The 14,248-nt window shown below is 50.0% G+C and overlaps 1 protein-coding gene and 1 pseudogene across 1 annotated transcript; one reads left to right on the top strand and one right to left on the bottom strand.

Moving 5' to 3' along the window:
* Positions 1-557: 557 nt before the first annotated feature.
* On the top strand, positions 558-13,428 carry LOC100721702 (serpin B9). The gene is made up of 7 exons (XM_003468759.4): positions 558-709; positions 2,960-3,136; positions 6,357-6,494; positions 6,862-6,979; positions 7,776-7,918; positions 10,309-10,464; positions 11,830-13,428. Exons 2-7 carry the CDS (start codon positions 2,969-2,971, stop codon positions 12,232-12,234), a joined length of 1,128 nt encoding a protein of 375 aa, XP_003468807.1. The 5' UTR covers positions 558-709; positions 2,960-2,968; the 3' UTR covers positions 12,235-13,428.
* LOC111756461 (HIG1 domain family member 1A, mitochondrial-like) lies at positions 9,646-10,139 on the bottom strand (annotated as a pseudogene).
* Positions 13,429-14,248: the final 820 nt, after the last annotated feature.

The raw sequence follows: 14,248 nt of genomic DNA, 5'->3' as shown, positions 1-14,248 counted from the left end.
CCGCACACACAGGGTACCTGGCTTAGGAGGGCTGGGCTCCTGGGAGCTGGGGCCAGGGCTCTGTGTGGGTCCTGGGCAGGGACTGACCAGAGCTGTGGGACTGCTGGGCAAACACTGGGAATTCATCCCCAGGGTGCCTTTGTGTGGAGCTGACACCTCCTCAGGGAGGTCTGAGCTTCTCAGGCTCCTTTGCCTCCTGGAATTAGGAAAGCCAGAAAGTTCATTCTTTGGCTTTTGGAGGAGGCTGTAGTCGGGGTGGAACCCAGGACCTGTGTAGAGCTACACTCCCTGAGCTCCTTTTTTAATATTTTGGAGATGAGTTCTTAAGTTTTCTGGACTGGGCTCCAAGTCACAGTCCTCCTGCCTCACCTCCCCCAGCGCTGGGGAAACAATCAGGCCACCCCACTCTTCTTCAGATCCTCAGGGTCCTCCAAATCTGCTTTCACTTTCGAAACTGCATTCCAGATTCTTGAGTTTGGCTTGGAACTCTGCTGCTGTGATAAGGACGCCCCCACCTCCTCCGCCCATAGGTAGTCCTGGAGGTAGGCGGAGACAGTGGGACCTGAGGACCTGACAGCCCTGGCCCTTGCTTCAGGGAACTCCTAGGCTGCTGGGGCCACAAAGCCTCTGCATTCCCGCCCGCCAGGCACAGCTGCCAGTGCTCTTGTGATCCTTGGGTGGGGTCCGGGCTCCAGTGGAACAAGGCCAGGTAGGCAGGCCAGGCTGGCTGGGTGTGGCGGGGGACCGACCTGGCTGAGCTCTGGAGATGGAGCACAGACCCTGAAGGCCATGCCCGCTGGCTCCACAGCCACAGCTCCTGGACTGGAGGGGACAGGCAGGGGGCATCTGGGCCATGCACACGCCTGCCCTGGCGCAACGTCCCCTGCAGCATCGCTGCCTGGATCCTATTCTGTCCCGTGCAACCCGGGCTCCCATGCACAGGCAGCGCCCCTGCTTACCTCAGAATCCCTGCCACTCACCCCAGGACGGTGAAGCCTTCCCTCTCCTGAACCCATGGCTCCTGAGGGACAGGGTCCTTGTCCCCCACTGCCTCCGGGCTGTGCCTAGGTCACGGAAGGGGGCTGCATCACTGACGTTAGTGTGGCTGTGGCCTGGAGGTGACCTGGGCAGCCTGGGATGCTGGGGGAGACCAGGGCGCAGGGACCTTCTTACTGGACAGAGCGTCCACGGGACCCACAGGCCACCGTGAAAGGTACCGTGATGGGCGGAAGTGGCTGCAGAGCAGAGAAGGGGCAGAGGCAGCAACAAAGCAGAGATATTGTGTGGGGAGCTGTGTTTGGTTTGCATGGTGGTGAGGACAGGCAGGTGACAGAAGGGACCATGGTAGAGGGACAGCAGGGACTCTGTAGAGAAGCCAGTGTGGAGTAGAGCAGTCGCGGTCTCCAGTGGGTGGTGGCAAGAGCTGGAGGGCCCTGGGCAGAAGAGGGGTCTCCGGAAAGGCGGGGAGGGCAGATGAGGGGGGTCAGGGAGGTCCAGCAGGTGAGCTGGGACCAGGGAGGAGAGGACCCTACAGGTCCTTAGGAAAAGTGCGGTTGATTGGGACAGAGAAAGCAAGCAGGAGAACTGGGTGCAGGGTCCTCTCCCAGTCCAGGGTTTCGGCCACGTGACTTCCGCAGCAGGGCAGGATGGAGGTGGAACTCTGAACAGGATGCAGGCTGAGCAGAGAGGTCAGCCAGGCTGGCAGCCCACCCTAGGCTCCTCAGGCTGCAGGGCAGGAGACACAGCAGCCTGGCGCCCTCTGCTGGCCCTGGTCCCTGATCCCTCCCTGCAGAGAAGGCTCTGGCCTCACAGCAGCTGACACAGCTGCCTCTGGCAGCAGCTCCTGTGTATTCCCAGCCTGGTGTCCATCAGAAAATCACCCAGTGACTCTCAGACACAGACGTGAGAATACGTGAGGCCAGGCTAGAGATCGGCCCTGTTCATCTCTGCGGTCCTCCTCGTCCTCTGCATCCCTGCAGGACTCTGTCCTGCTCCTGGGAAGAGAGGAGCAGGTCCCTGTGGGGAAGGGTCAGTGTGGCCCAGCACACAGGCTGTCTGTCTGTCTGCCTACTTGTGCATCTGGATGTTCTCTGGGTTTCCCTGAGGCTCGCAGGCTGCCTTGGTCTACAGCCACCATCACACTTAGCTAATTCCCCTAAAATCTGGGCCTATTTTTGGAAAGAGGGGCAGTAAATGGAGTTTTTTGAGTGCAGCTTAAAATACTTGGAAAGTTTGTGATGAAAACCAAAAGCACAACTGTGCACAACTTCCACGTGGCCAGGAGTCTGAGCAGTGGACCCCTGGGTGAGTTGCTCATGTGGCCCTTTTGATATAGGGGAATGAAACTCCCGACCTACTATATGTCTGGAACGAATTCATGTTCTCCAAAATAGAAGAATGAATTTTAGGAATAGCAGCAGTTAAGAGTAGAAATATTTATTGAGAGAAAAAAGCTTTTGTTGAGAGAGAGTCAGAAGGGGTCCCGAGTGGGCTGCCAAAGATTCCGTGTTTTCTCAGGAAGTTCATACAGTAAAACCATGAGGTGAGGCGGGTTAAAGGTAGAAAAAATTGGAAACTCAGGGGGCAGATGGGCATGAGCTGTGGTCAGGAACAAGTTTAGTTGTCCATGTAAAATTGACTGAATCAGGGCAAATGGGGGAGCAGGCAGGCCGCAAGCGAGGGTTCTTCACACAGCAGTGACCCTTCCTATAGGGCTGGGTCGGCAGCTCCTGGCTGCTCAGGGTGATCCATACTTAGTCCCGAAGGATTATTTTTAAACTGTGGTCGCATTTGTTTTGGCCTCTATTTTGAGATCTGATCAACACAAGAGGTATGTGTTTCCTCCAACGTCCCCAGACAGCTGGGACTCTGTGCCGGCTTCTTGCAGGGCCCAGCCCTGTGTGACTGCCTGTAATATTTCTAACTTAGCTGCCTGTTACACGTTTGTCCCTCCCTCCAGACCTGCAGCATGGATGCGCTGTCCAAAGCCAACGGTGCCTTTGCAATCCAACTCCTAAAGCTCCTGGGCCAGGACAACCCTGAGCACAATGTGTTCTGCTCTCCTGTGAGCATCTCCTCGGCCCTGGCCATGGTCCTGCTGGGAGCCAAGGGCAGCACAGCGGCCCAGATGGTCCAGGTAGGCTGGCATCTCCCACTCTCTTTCCAGAATGGGGCTCCTTTTTTTTTTTTTTGTCTCTGTGGTCTTTTGTGGTGGTGGTAGGACAGGGACAGTTTCACTAAGTACCGCCTCAAGGAAAACTCAAGATTTTGCCTGGCACTGAGTTTAGAAAATGAGCACATGCCGGGGTGGCTCTGTAAGGGCTTGCCTGGGGTTTGATCCCCACTTCCACAGAGGGGTAAAGGAGGGCCTGCTGGAGTGATCTGAATCAGAAGGCGTGGAGATCTGTCTCTCCTATGAAGCACCAGCCTTTAGAGCTGTGATTGATCACTCATTGGCGCTTTGCAGTCTCAGTGACAAACAGAACATCCTAGGGCCAGGCCAGACACAAGGCCTTGATCCCTGCAGGGAGCCTGGAAGCTCCAGTGTGGAATACTCAGGTCACATCTATAATGGCACAAAACCCGTCCCTGTTACGAGGAGTACACAGGATGGGCAGCAGCAAGGCACCTGAGTGGAAACCCCTAAGGCCAGGCGTTGGCATCCTGTGCCCCTGCACAGGGCTTGCTGTGTGATGTCGCTGGTCTCTGTGATCAGCTTTACCTTGAGTTCCGTGGACTGCAGCCTCCATAGGAGTGGACTGCAGCAAAGCCTTAAATCAAAGAGACAAGTGGTATGATTTTAGGGCTCCAGGAGGGTCAAAGCCCTTTGGCAGAGTTCACGTTTCAGGGGCTGCAACAGAGAACTCTGAGCATCCATATTTAGTTGGTTTTCAAACAAAGGAAGGGTTTAGAATTAAAAGTTTTGGAAACCGAGCAGGACCTGGGGATTCAGCTCAAGGGCTACTCCAAGCAATGAGTTATGCCAATTTGGAAGAACTATCTTATGCCAATTTGGGAGCCCTTGACCACTGGAGTGAGAGGGAGTGGAGGTTCCAGTTAATTGGGGTGGGAGCCAGGCGTGCTCAGCTGTGGCCGTAGAGGTCATTTACTATGGATCTGCTGCCACCTCCAGATAAGGGGCATAGGCCTGGCACAGACTCACAGGGAAACACAGAGAGCCAATCAGTTCATTTAGAAGCTGCTCTGGCCTCTACCTAGTGGTCTCCAACACTTGAGGACCCTTTCAGTGGTGACAGCTCTTGGTCTCCTGTCCCTGACTCACTATGGGAGGCTGAGGCCCAGAGGGGAAGTCCCTTCTGTGGATCTGCTGGTCCTGCAGGCTCTGAGCTCCCTGAGGACCCTGTTGGGGCCTCTGCCTGTTGCCTGGCAGCTGTGTGAGCCAGGTGGGCTCCCTCTGCCCAGCTCAGTGCACCTAGGCACTGAGTAGCTGAGCACAGCCTGGGGATTATTTGTGTGGCTGTGTGGTCAAAGGCTTGCATGATGCCAGCAGAGGAAGCCAAATTTCCTATGGGCACGTTCTGCCTAGACAAACCTCTGAGGACTGAAAGAATTTTCCTGCAGTCCTGCGAACTTGATTTGGTTTGAGATTTGCTGCTTTGATTGTGAGCTGTGACCTTACTTCTGCAAATGTTCTCCAATTCTTGCCAGCATCTGCAGAACCATTCCCACAAAGCAAGTGCTGGTCAGGAGCGAGCTGCTCACAGTAACAGCCAGGCCGTATCCTACGTGAAATCCGTCTAAGTTTCCTTTTATTCAATTTTTGACATTTTCTTTTCCGTAATCTCTACGTGTTATAAAATGAATTTTTCTAGCTGTTATCTTTTCCTGTATAGGCCAGTGTCATGAGGAATAAAATTATTGACTACTAGGAAAGTTTCTTTTAAAGATCACCTAATTCTTTCCAGAAATAATTCTCTGTAAGTTTTCTTGTTTCTTCATTGTGATGGGTAAAGTCACAACCTCTTTTTCCAAGGTTTAAAAAAAATTTAAATACATTTTACCTAATATGTAAAATTGTAAGAACTGCATGTGTTTGTGGAATAATATTTTTATGCCTGTTTACTGTGTAATGTTGGAATTCGGGTAAGTATACTTGTGCACTTAGAAGCGTTACTTTTATAGAATATAGCAGCACTGTGATCTGCACACTGCAGGTATTTACTTAGAAAAGAGGGTTTTTTCTATAACTTCTCAAAAATGAATATAAGGCCTTCACAATGAGCCAGCCCCATTAAAAAGTTGTTTATTCCAGCCTTTTAATAGTTGTTTGAAGTCTTCCTAAGTTACCGGTGGCCAGGCTGGACTTGGACTTTAGATCTTCCTGCCTCACCTTTTAGAGTGCTGAGAACAGAGGTGCCCACCACCCTTCCAGGCATAAAAAGTGTGTTTTAAGTAGTTACACAAGGGTGACAATTCCATGTTATTGGTATTTCATTTGTAGTTTTAATAGCATATGCTAATGTAAGAGCCTCATTTCTGTATAATTTCTTTTTCTTGTACTCCGGGTAGAACCCAAAGCCTTCACCCTGAGTAACATTCTCAGCCCTTTTTATTTTGAGATCATCATGCTCAGTCCCTGAGTTTCCCACACTGAGTTTGAACTTGCATTCCTCCTGCCTCAGCCTCCCAGATTGCTGGGATGATACACGTGCACTACACCATGCTGAACTGTATTCTCTGTGTTTGTATTTTGGAATCATTTGAGAATTTTCTTATCACCTACTACATATTTTTAAAATATTGAAGCGATCCTTAAAATATATGTAATAAAATCTCTCTAGCATACAGTTTTTAGAACTCTGTTTCAGTCCTGTTAATCACATGGCTTCTTTTATACCCTTGTGTCCTTTTAAGACCCCTTTGGGGTTCTATTCCTGCACATTTTCCTTACCTGTTTAGTGTTTTAACCAAATCTCTTTTTCTTGACACAAATTTTGCAGGTAGTTTTTTATTCTGTTTCTGGTGTATTCCGGCCAGAAGGGAATGCAGGGCTTTACATCAGCTGAGCCTCTCTGGCCCTTCCATCACTCCCCTGGAATCCAGAGGGGGCAGAAGAGCCCCACATTTGACTGTCCTTTGTCCTGTCCCTCTCTGATCTCTGCTCCAGGCCTCCAGCAGTAGCTCTGTCGGGTGCACTAATCTCAAAATATACCCAGCACTCCGGAGGCTGAGGCACCAGGACCCTCCTGGATTTGAGTCAATATCAAGATTGTGACTCCAAAAGATAGAAAGAAAGCAGGTTCTTTCGAAGGCTCATTTTATGGGACAGCATTTTTTGGTAACTTCTTTGTGAGACCAGAAGACCAGTCTGACAGTGCCCATCACTTCCTTCCCAGGCGCTGGGGCTGAGCTCAGTGGAGGACCCTCATGGAGGCTTCCAGACGCTTCTCACCCAGGTGCTGAAGCTTGGTGCTCCGTACTCCCTCAGCATCGCCAACAGGCTCTTTGGAGAAGAGAGCTGTGAATTCGTGCCTGTGAGTTGAGTCTCCCAACAGGAAGAGTTGCTGTGAAATACCAGGTGGCCCAGAACCCAGCAGAAGGACCCTAGAGAGCTTGGGGACCAGACAGGCAACCTCCTGTCTTCAGATGGTGATGACTCCTGAAGGGTTCCCTTTGCGATGTCCCTGTTTGACTGGACCAAGAGCTCCTCCATTCACATCTGCTTATCCCAGACTCAGCACACCCCCGCCTAGAAACTGGTATCCCACATCCTAGAGCCTCCCAGTGACCTCTCCTCAGCCCCTCTCAAGGTTTCAGAGAACCAGGGAGCGCTCAGCAGGCTTGGCAGCCCCCAGCCTTTCCTGCAGCTCCCTGGCTCACCCGCCCTGTCTCTGTCCCCAGTCCTTTCAGGAGTCCTGTCTGCGCTTCTACAAGGCCAAGATGGAGCCGCTGTCCTTCGCCAAAGCCCCAGAGAGGTCCAGGAAACACATCAACACCTGGGTGTCCAGGAAGACTGAAGGTCAGCTGGGGGGGTCCCTTCTGCAGCTCCCTCTCCCCGCCTCTCCTCCCCCCAAATCCTCCCTGTTTTGGGCTGAACCATCTGCACCTGCTCGTAGCCTTCCTATTTCTGTTAACAAAGGAGACAGTAGCAAAGCCAGGCCGTTTTCCCTTAAGGCTCAGCACTTATTTCCCCATGTCCTCCTGGAATCTTTCCCACTCTTGCCCTCTGGAAGCAATGATAAGCAAGGATGCTGTCAGCTCAGGAGAAGGCAGCCCTGGAGGTCCAGAGGCAGAGGAGCTAGTCTGCTTGCTCACATTGCGTTCCTGGGGATGCCTGCTGCTAGGTCTCCAGGCTCCCCCTCCCCTGGCTCCCAGGAGCCCCTCCCATGGGCATCAGCCACCTGCTTCTGTCAGCCTCTGGCTGCCTCTGTCAGCCTCATCAGTGCCCAAGGTGAGCTCTGGGTGTCAGCATGGAGCCTTTGGCCACATGTCCCTGGGACACCTAAGGGGACCTCAGTGCCTGCCCTGTGCATCTCTCATGTCCTGCCTGGCCTGGTCTCCAGCCTGTCCCTTCTCATCTGGGCTCTCCTCGGGTGACTCAGCAGCCCCTCACCTTCCTATATCAGGTGGATGCTCCCCAAGTGTCCCCAAGCATGAACGCCACATCTAGGGGCTGCTTCCCACTTTTACATCTGTAAGGACACTTACTTGCAAATTGGAAAACGTGGTGTTTAAATCTGCCGATATTGTCCTAGAGTTTGTTTATCTCATGTTTGAAAGAAGCCACTGAGTGTAGGCTTCTCTCTTCTCCAAAGGCAAAATCCCAGAGGTGTTGGCAAAGAACTCCATTGATGAGGAGAGCAGGCTGGTTCTCATTAACGCTGTGTACTTTAAAGGAAAGTGGGATGAACCATTTGACAAATCCTACACGAGGAAAATGCCTTTCAAAATCAACCAGGTAAGCAGATGCTTTAAACAAAGTTATTTAATAAAGAAACAGTTTAGAAAAGTTTAACTCTGTAAGGGCATAAGTGGTTAAAAATTCTTAAAAACAAAATATTTCAGAATTGATTTTTAACTCAGTAGAAAAAATGGTTGGAGTAAAGAATATTTGCTGCTGCTAATTTTTTGCACAAGCCACTGTCTTCCTGTCTGATAATTTCTTCTGCATCCATGACTGCAACCTCAGTGGGAAGCTTTTCCTCTAAGTGCAAGTTACCTAAGTAGAAGCAATAAAACAAGTGTGTTAAGAGATATTTACATATGTATGGATCACGGGGCGGGGCCAAGTAATTTTAAAATTAAAATGAGTATTCATTTGCATCGTTGTTAGTGAATTTAAAAGTTACTGATTCAATATTTGCAAATTCCTTATATTAAAACCAAATGTTAAAGACTATGGTCCAGACATTTTTAATTTCTTTTTTTAAACTTTTCTATTTCATTTTTTGCCTTTTTGAGACAGGGTGTCTCTATATAGTTCAGGCTGGCTTTGAGATCACTTTGTAGCCCAGGCTGATTTTAAACCCACAATGTTCCTCCTGCCTCAGCCTCCTGAGTGCTAGGATTATAGGAGTGCACACCCAGTTTGACATTTTTAACTTCACTTGAGCTTAGTCAAAAGGCAGAGAAGTGATTGACATTTTTAACTTTCAGTAGAGTTAAAATAATTTGTCAAGTCATATAATCCCTTAAGAAATAAATAAATAAAACATTTAAAATGATTATACATGTTCACATACTCCATTTTAGTTTTTAAAAATTTTTTTCACATTTGAAAGTAGTCCTAGGCCTGGCAGTTTAGCTTAGCAGCAACAGCCTTCCTGGGAAGTGCAACGTTGTGAGTTCAATCCCTGGTACCAGAATGAGAGAGAGAGAGAGAGAGAGAGAGAGAGAGAGAGAGAGAGAGAGAAAGAGAGAGAGAGAGAGAGAGAGAGAGAGAGAATAAAAAGTGGTTATCTACGCTCTCATTCTTAAAAACAAGATGGAAATTAAAAATTTTCCTCTTGCAACAGCCACAAATATATACTTCTATAATTATACAAGGTCTAAACTGAAGACCATAGTAAAGACACCCTTGTGTTTGCAAGTGTGATTCTGAGATAAATACTACTTCTCTGCAGCTCTGATGTGAGTTTTGTACGTTTGAAAACATACGGACACACACACACACACACACACACACACACACACGTCATTTGTGGGAGAGTTTATAGGTTGTGTCTCATGCCTGTTTTGAAAGCGTTCTTAGGAGCCAGCCAATCATAAAACCTGAGCCAGCCAATCCTAAAAACTGAAGTCTTCACAACAGTCTGGAAGGCAGACAAATAAATCAGAAATAACCGAGAGCCAGCAAGATTCCCACAGAAATTCGAGGCAGCAGACAGGAGCACCTCAGGGGCAGCCTGCCTTAGAACTGATCTTGTCCTGAGGATTAGGGAGAGCGGACTTTTTAAACTTTCAAGTGCACACTATGACCTGGTGTTGTCTCTCCGAACCACGCAGTTATGCAGTCATCACCGATAATTTTGGTGCTCAATTAGGTGAGGAAGGAAATATTATTCAAAACATTGCAGTATGGTCTCAACCAACTCACATGATTTATTTTTGACACAAATGTGTAACCTCAATGTGAGATGTCTAACTGAAGCGAGAGCCTTCAAAAAGCCCAACACAGTATCTCTTTTAAGGTTTAGACTGCACCCAGAGCTCCCCATGTGGGGAATAGCCTGCCCCAAGGGTCACTGTGCCCTCCACAGAGCCTCGGGCTGCTGCACGCCTGTGGATCAGGTGCATGGACATTTTAGATTTTCCCCTGCTCTTTCTTTTGTGTAATCCACACGGGACAGTTGCTGCAAAGCCTGCCATTCCAATAAGGACAAATGGCACCTCCTTAGTTTTTAGGATAAGTTTCGATCCCTAATCTTCATCCTGGGACGAAAAAGAAACATCAGTGTTGCTTGACACAGGGACTGAAGATTCTTTCTTTACCTCTCTAGAACCTAGCCTTGCCCCATCCTCTATTTTAAAATATCAGGCACTTCATAGAATGGTTCATTTTTTTTTTCCCGAAGGATCCAGGGGCATCTCAGAGCCAGGAAATATCATGTGGAAAATTTATAGCAGCCCATTCTGTTTTGCTGGGTGGAACACTCCCCAGGCTGCTCCTGACTCTGCATACTCCATGGCTTTCCACGCCATGAGAGGTGCTCGGTGAGGCTTCGATGGGTGACCCAGGCACAGACACATTCCCAAGGTTGGCATGGGCTGCTCACACAGATGATTCAGGTAGGTATCCTGCTACTACTGGAGGAACCACTGACCACACTCCTCTCTGCTGGCCCCTAGAAGGAACAGCGGCCGGTACAGATGATGTTCCAGGAAGGCAAGTTTCCCCGGGCCAAAGTGAGCGAGGTGCGGGCCCAGGTGCTGGAGCTGCCCTATGTGGGCCAGGAGCTCAGCATGGTCCTCGTGCTGCCCGATGAAGGTGTGGACCTCAGCACGGTGAGACGGGGTCTGGGCCTGTGTGTCTGCTGTCCTGCCCAAAGCCTGTGGTGACATCCCATTGTCCTTTCCATCAGGGCACGTGGGCACACAGTCCTGCCCTGGCCATCCCTCTGTCCTCTCCCTGCCTGGGATGCTTTTCTTCCCAAGTCACTCAGAGTCCTGCCGTGTTTGTCCAATGCTGAGCACCCCTGGGATGAGCAACAGACTGGAATGCTAAGCTCAGCACCACTGATGAGCTGGGGACAGAGCTCAGGACAGGAGGACGCCTCATTTTTCAGGAGGAAATGGCCCAGACAGGGCCGTGGGCTTGGAGAGCTTGACACCCATGGACCTTTCTTCCTGGCCCCCTTTATGGTGTTTTGGGGACCCTCAACCCCAAGACCTTGTCACAATTTGCTGGGCTGCCTGGGCTGTCCTGGGAGTAGATGGGCACCACTGCCTATGTGGACATTCCTCTTTGCTGGCTTTCTGTGACTTCTTTCTGCCCTCTGTCCCTCCAGGGCCTTGTCTCGGGGAGCAGCAGGTGATTGGTTGGTAGGGGTGTTCTACAAGTGAGTTTAGTGTCAGTGGGCCTTGCGTGGGTCAACAGTGCTACCACAGTGACCCTGCAGGGAAGAAAACAGCTGAGCACGTGCACAGGTGTGGGTGCTACTGTGAGCCCTGAGGCGAGCTGTCCCTGCAGTGGTCCCGGCCACTCCCGCAACCTGTGTGGTGGCAGGGACACCATCCTGGCTCAGTGTGCCCGGTCTCTGGGCTCTACCATCTGCCTTCCCTCTGCTGTAAGTCCCCCTGCCGCTCATGCTCTCCTTGTCTTTCTCTATCCAGATTTTCTTTCTCTCATTCCCTGTCCTTGTGGCTCTTTCCAGGGACTCCTTCCTGCAGGCACCTCAAATCCTTCAGCCAGCCTTAGCTAGAATCCTCATGAGGCTCCCACTCTGTGCTTTCCCTGCAGACAGACCCAGTCCCCGGCAGCCTCAGGCCCCTGCCCGGGGTGGCTCAGGGCCACAGCCCTGTGTCCTTGCTTACCAGCAGTACTTTGTCCCCTTCAAAACTAAGCCTTGTGCACAAAACCAAAGATTCAGAGAGCCCTAATCCCCTCCCAACACTTGAGGCACAACCCCTGGCACAGATGTGGTTTGGGGTGGTGGGGATGGGGCGCCTCCCTCACCTCAGGAAGTTGGACCTGGTGGCATCTCAGCAGCCCGTGCAGGACAAGCCTGACCACACAAGCTTCCAGGTCCTGCAGGGTTCAGTCCATGGTAGTCAGTACTACCTGCCTGCCCGAGGAGGTCAGGTGCCCCTGGAGGGACAGCTGTGGGTGCCACTGAAGTCTGAATGCTAAAGTCTAATCCTGTGTTGCAGGTGGAAAAGAGCCTCACTTTTGAGAAACTGCAAACCTGGACCAGTCCAGAGCAGATGGAGAGGACCAAAGTGGAAGTTTTCCTGCCAAGGTTTAAGCTGCAGGAGGACTATGACATGGGTACCGTGCTGCAGGCCCTGGGCATGGTGGACGCCTTTCAGGTGGGCAAGGCCGACCTGTCTGGGATGGTGGTAGACAGTGAGCTGTGTCTGTCCAAGGTGGTGCACAGGAGTGTGGTGGAGGTCAACGAGGAGGTCACGGAGGCCGCGGCGGCCACAGCTGTGATGATTCAAAAGTGTTGTGCAATGGAATTGCCCGTGTTCTGTGCTGACCACCCCTTCCTGTTCTTCATCAGACACAACGCGACCCACAGCCTGCTGTTCTGTGGCAGGTTCGCGTCTCCATGAGGGGTGCATCCCTGTGCCCCAAATCCCATCCCCAACTCCTAGAAGCTGGCTCATTAGAAAATGCAAGTGGGGCTGACTGGCTCCCGTCTGAAGCGTGGGTCAGCACTGTCACACAGCGCACAGCTCAGCTGTCCCTGCACTGACCACTCACTTGTGCCTCTTCACCAAGATCTTGGGACAGCAGAGCTTGGTGCAGAACCCAGTGTGCAGAGCAGACCCCATAGCCAGCCTGCAGGTTTCCTAGACGGTGGCCAGTGTCTCTGGCACTGGTCACACGTGCTGCTGACAGCAGTTACGGGTGCTTCCTCGTGCCTCAAGCCCTGTCCCACACTTGCCTTAAGCTGACCTTCTAAGTGGTAATGCATGCTGTAGCTGGTGGGGTTCCTGTGACAGTTTTCCTAGTACTTGGGCTTTAATTAAAGAAGTGCACATTTTAATTTTATTTTATTTGACATGTACCATTCACCAGGCTGTGCGCAAAACCAAAACCGCTCTGCGTTGGGCCCAGGCACACAGCCTGGTTTCCTCAGCAGCTGCCCTTTATCTCTGTGCCCAACTTATGTCGCTTTTGTGGCACTCAGGTGGCAGTATTTGAGATCTCAGTCCTGTAGGGATGACACCTTTATTCATGGGATTTTATTTCTCCATCTTCAACGCTAACAGTTAAATTCCAAGCAGCACATAAAATTCATTTCAGACGTCATCTTCTTCAAGGAAGTTTCCCTTTTCCCCAGAACCTGGTGGACGTCTTTGAACTCACAGTGCAGCTCTTTGTGGCAGTCGCTTTATTTATTAACCCTCTGTACTCTGAGGTCATCCGCACCCAGCCTTGCAGTTCCAGGGACTGAGATTCCATCTCTTCTATCTCTGTGTCACTGAGACTAAAATAATAAGTCATGGTGATATATAAGCTCTAACTTTTTAATGGTCAGATATCACCAAATTTTTAGGGTTTCATTGTTTGTGACAGTTACATAATAAAGTTAACCATCTTAAACAGTGCATTCAGTGTGCTGTGTGACCACCACCTTTTCCACTTCCAAGAAGCTTTCATTGCCCCAAAAGAAAACCGTCTCCACTAAGCCATGCCTTCTCATCTGTTCCTCCCCGAAGCCCTAGAGATCACCAATCTGCTTTCTGTGTCTGAACTTAGGTACTCTGAACATGTGATAATAAATGGAAGCATATACATGGCTTTTGTGTGTGACGTCTTCTTTTACTGTAGTATTTTCTAGACATCACTGTAGCATGTATCTGTTCTTTGTCCCTTTATGGCAGTATAATCGTCCATTGCAGAAATGTACTACAATGTTTTGACTCATCCATCTGATTTTTTCGCTTGCTCAGTGACATGTAAACACTGGCGCTGTTTATCTGCATGTCCACGTGTTTGTTTGGGTGCCTGTTCTTCATTCTTTTGCATCGGTGCTCAAGTACAAAGGAAAGGAATTACTGGGTCCTTTGGTAATTAACATAGCCTTGCAGGGAAATGCCAAACTGTTTCCCACAGTGGCTGACCATGTACCATTCCCACCAGGAAGGTATGAGACTCCGACTTCCTGTGGATTTTGGTCCCGTTTTAAATGCTGACCATCTGGTGGGGCAGTGGAAGCCCATGGTGGTCTTGATTTGCAGATCTGCCATGACTGCTGGTACTGAGCATCTTTTCATGTGCTCGTTGGCCTTTGCAGTCTTTGTTTGGAAAAATGTGTGTGCAAGCCCTTTGCCCATTTTAATTGATTCTTTTTTGTTCTTGCTTTTAAAAAAGTTCATTCCTCACTCTGGTAATAGACCCCCATCAGATACCTGAATTGCAAATATTTGCTCTCATGTTTAACTTTAATATGCTCTTTGATGCATGAAGCTTTCAATTTCAAAAAGTCCATGATATCTAATTCTGCTACAGGTACTCATGCTATTGGAGTCACATTTAATAATCCAGTTGCCAAATTCAGGAGCATGAAGACTTATCCCTACGTTTTCTTCTAAGACTTCTAGGCTTAGCTTTTCTATC

This window comes from Cavia porcellus, unplaced genomic scaffold (genome assembly GCF_034190915.1).
Source record: "Cavia porcellus strain 051 isolate PalLab524CR breed Dunkin Hartley unplaced genomic scaffold, mCavPor4.1 scaffold_13, whole genome shotgun sequence".
Classification (NCBI taxonomy): Eukaryota; Metazoa; Chordata; class Mammalia; order Rodentia; family Caviidae; genus Cavia; species Cavia porcellus.
Note: the sequence above shows the minus strand (reverse complement) of the source record. Positions and strands in the feature narration are given on the sequence as shown.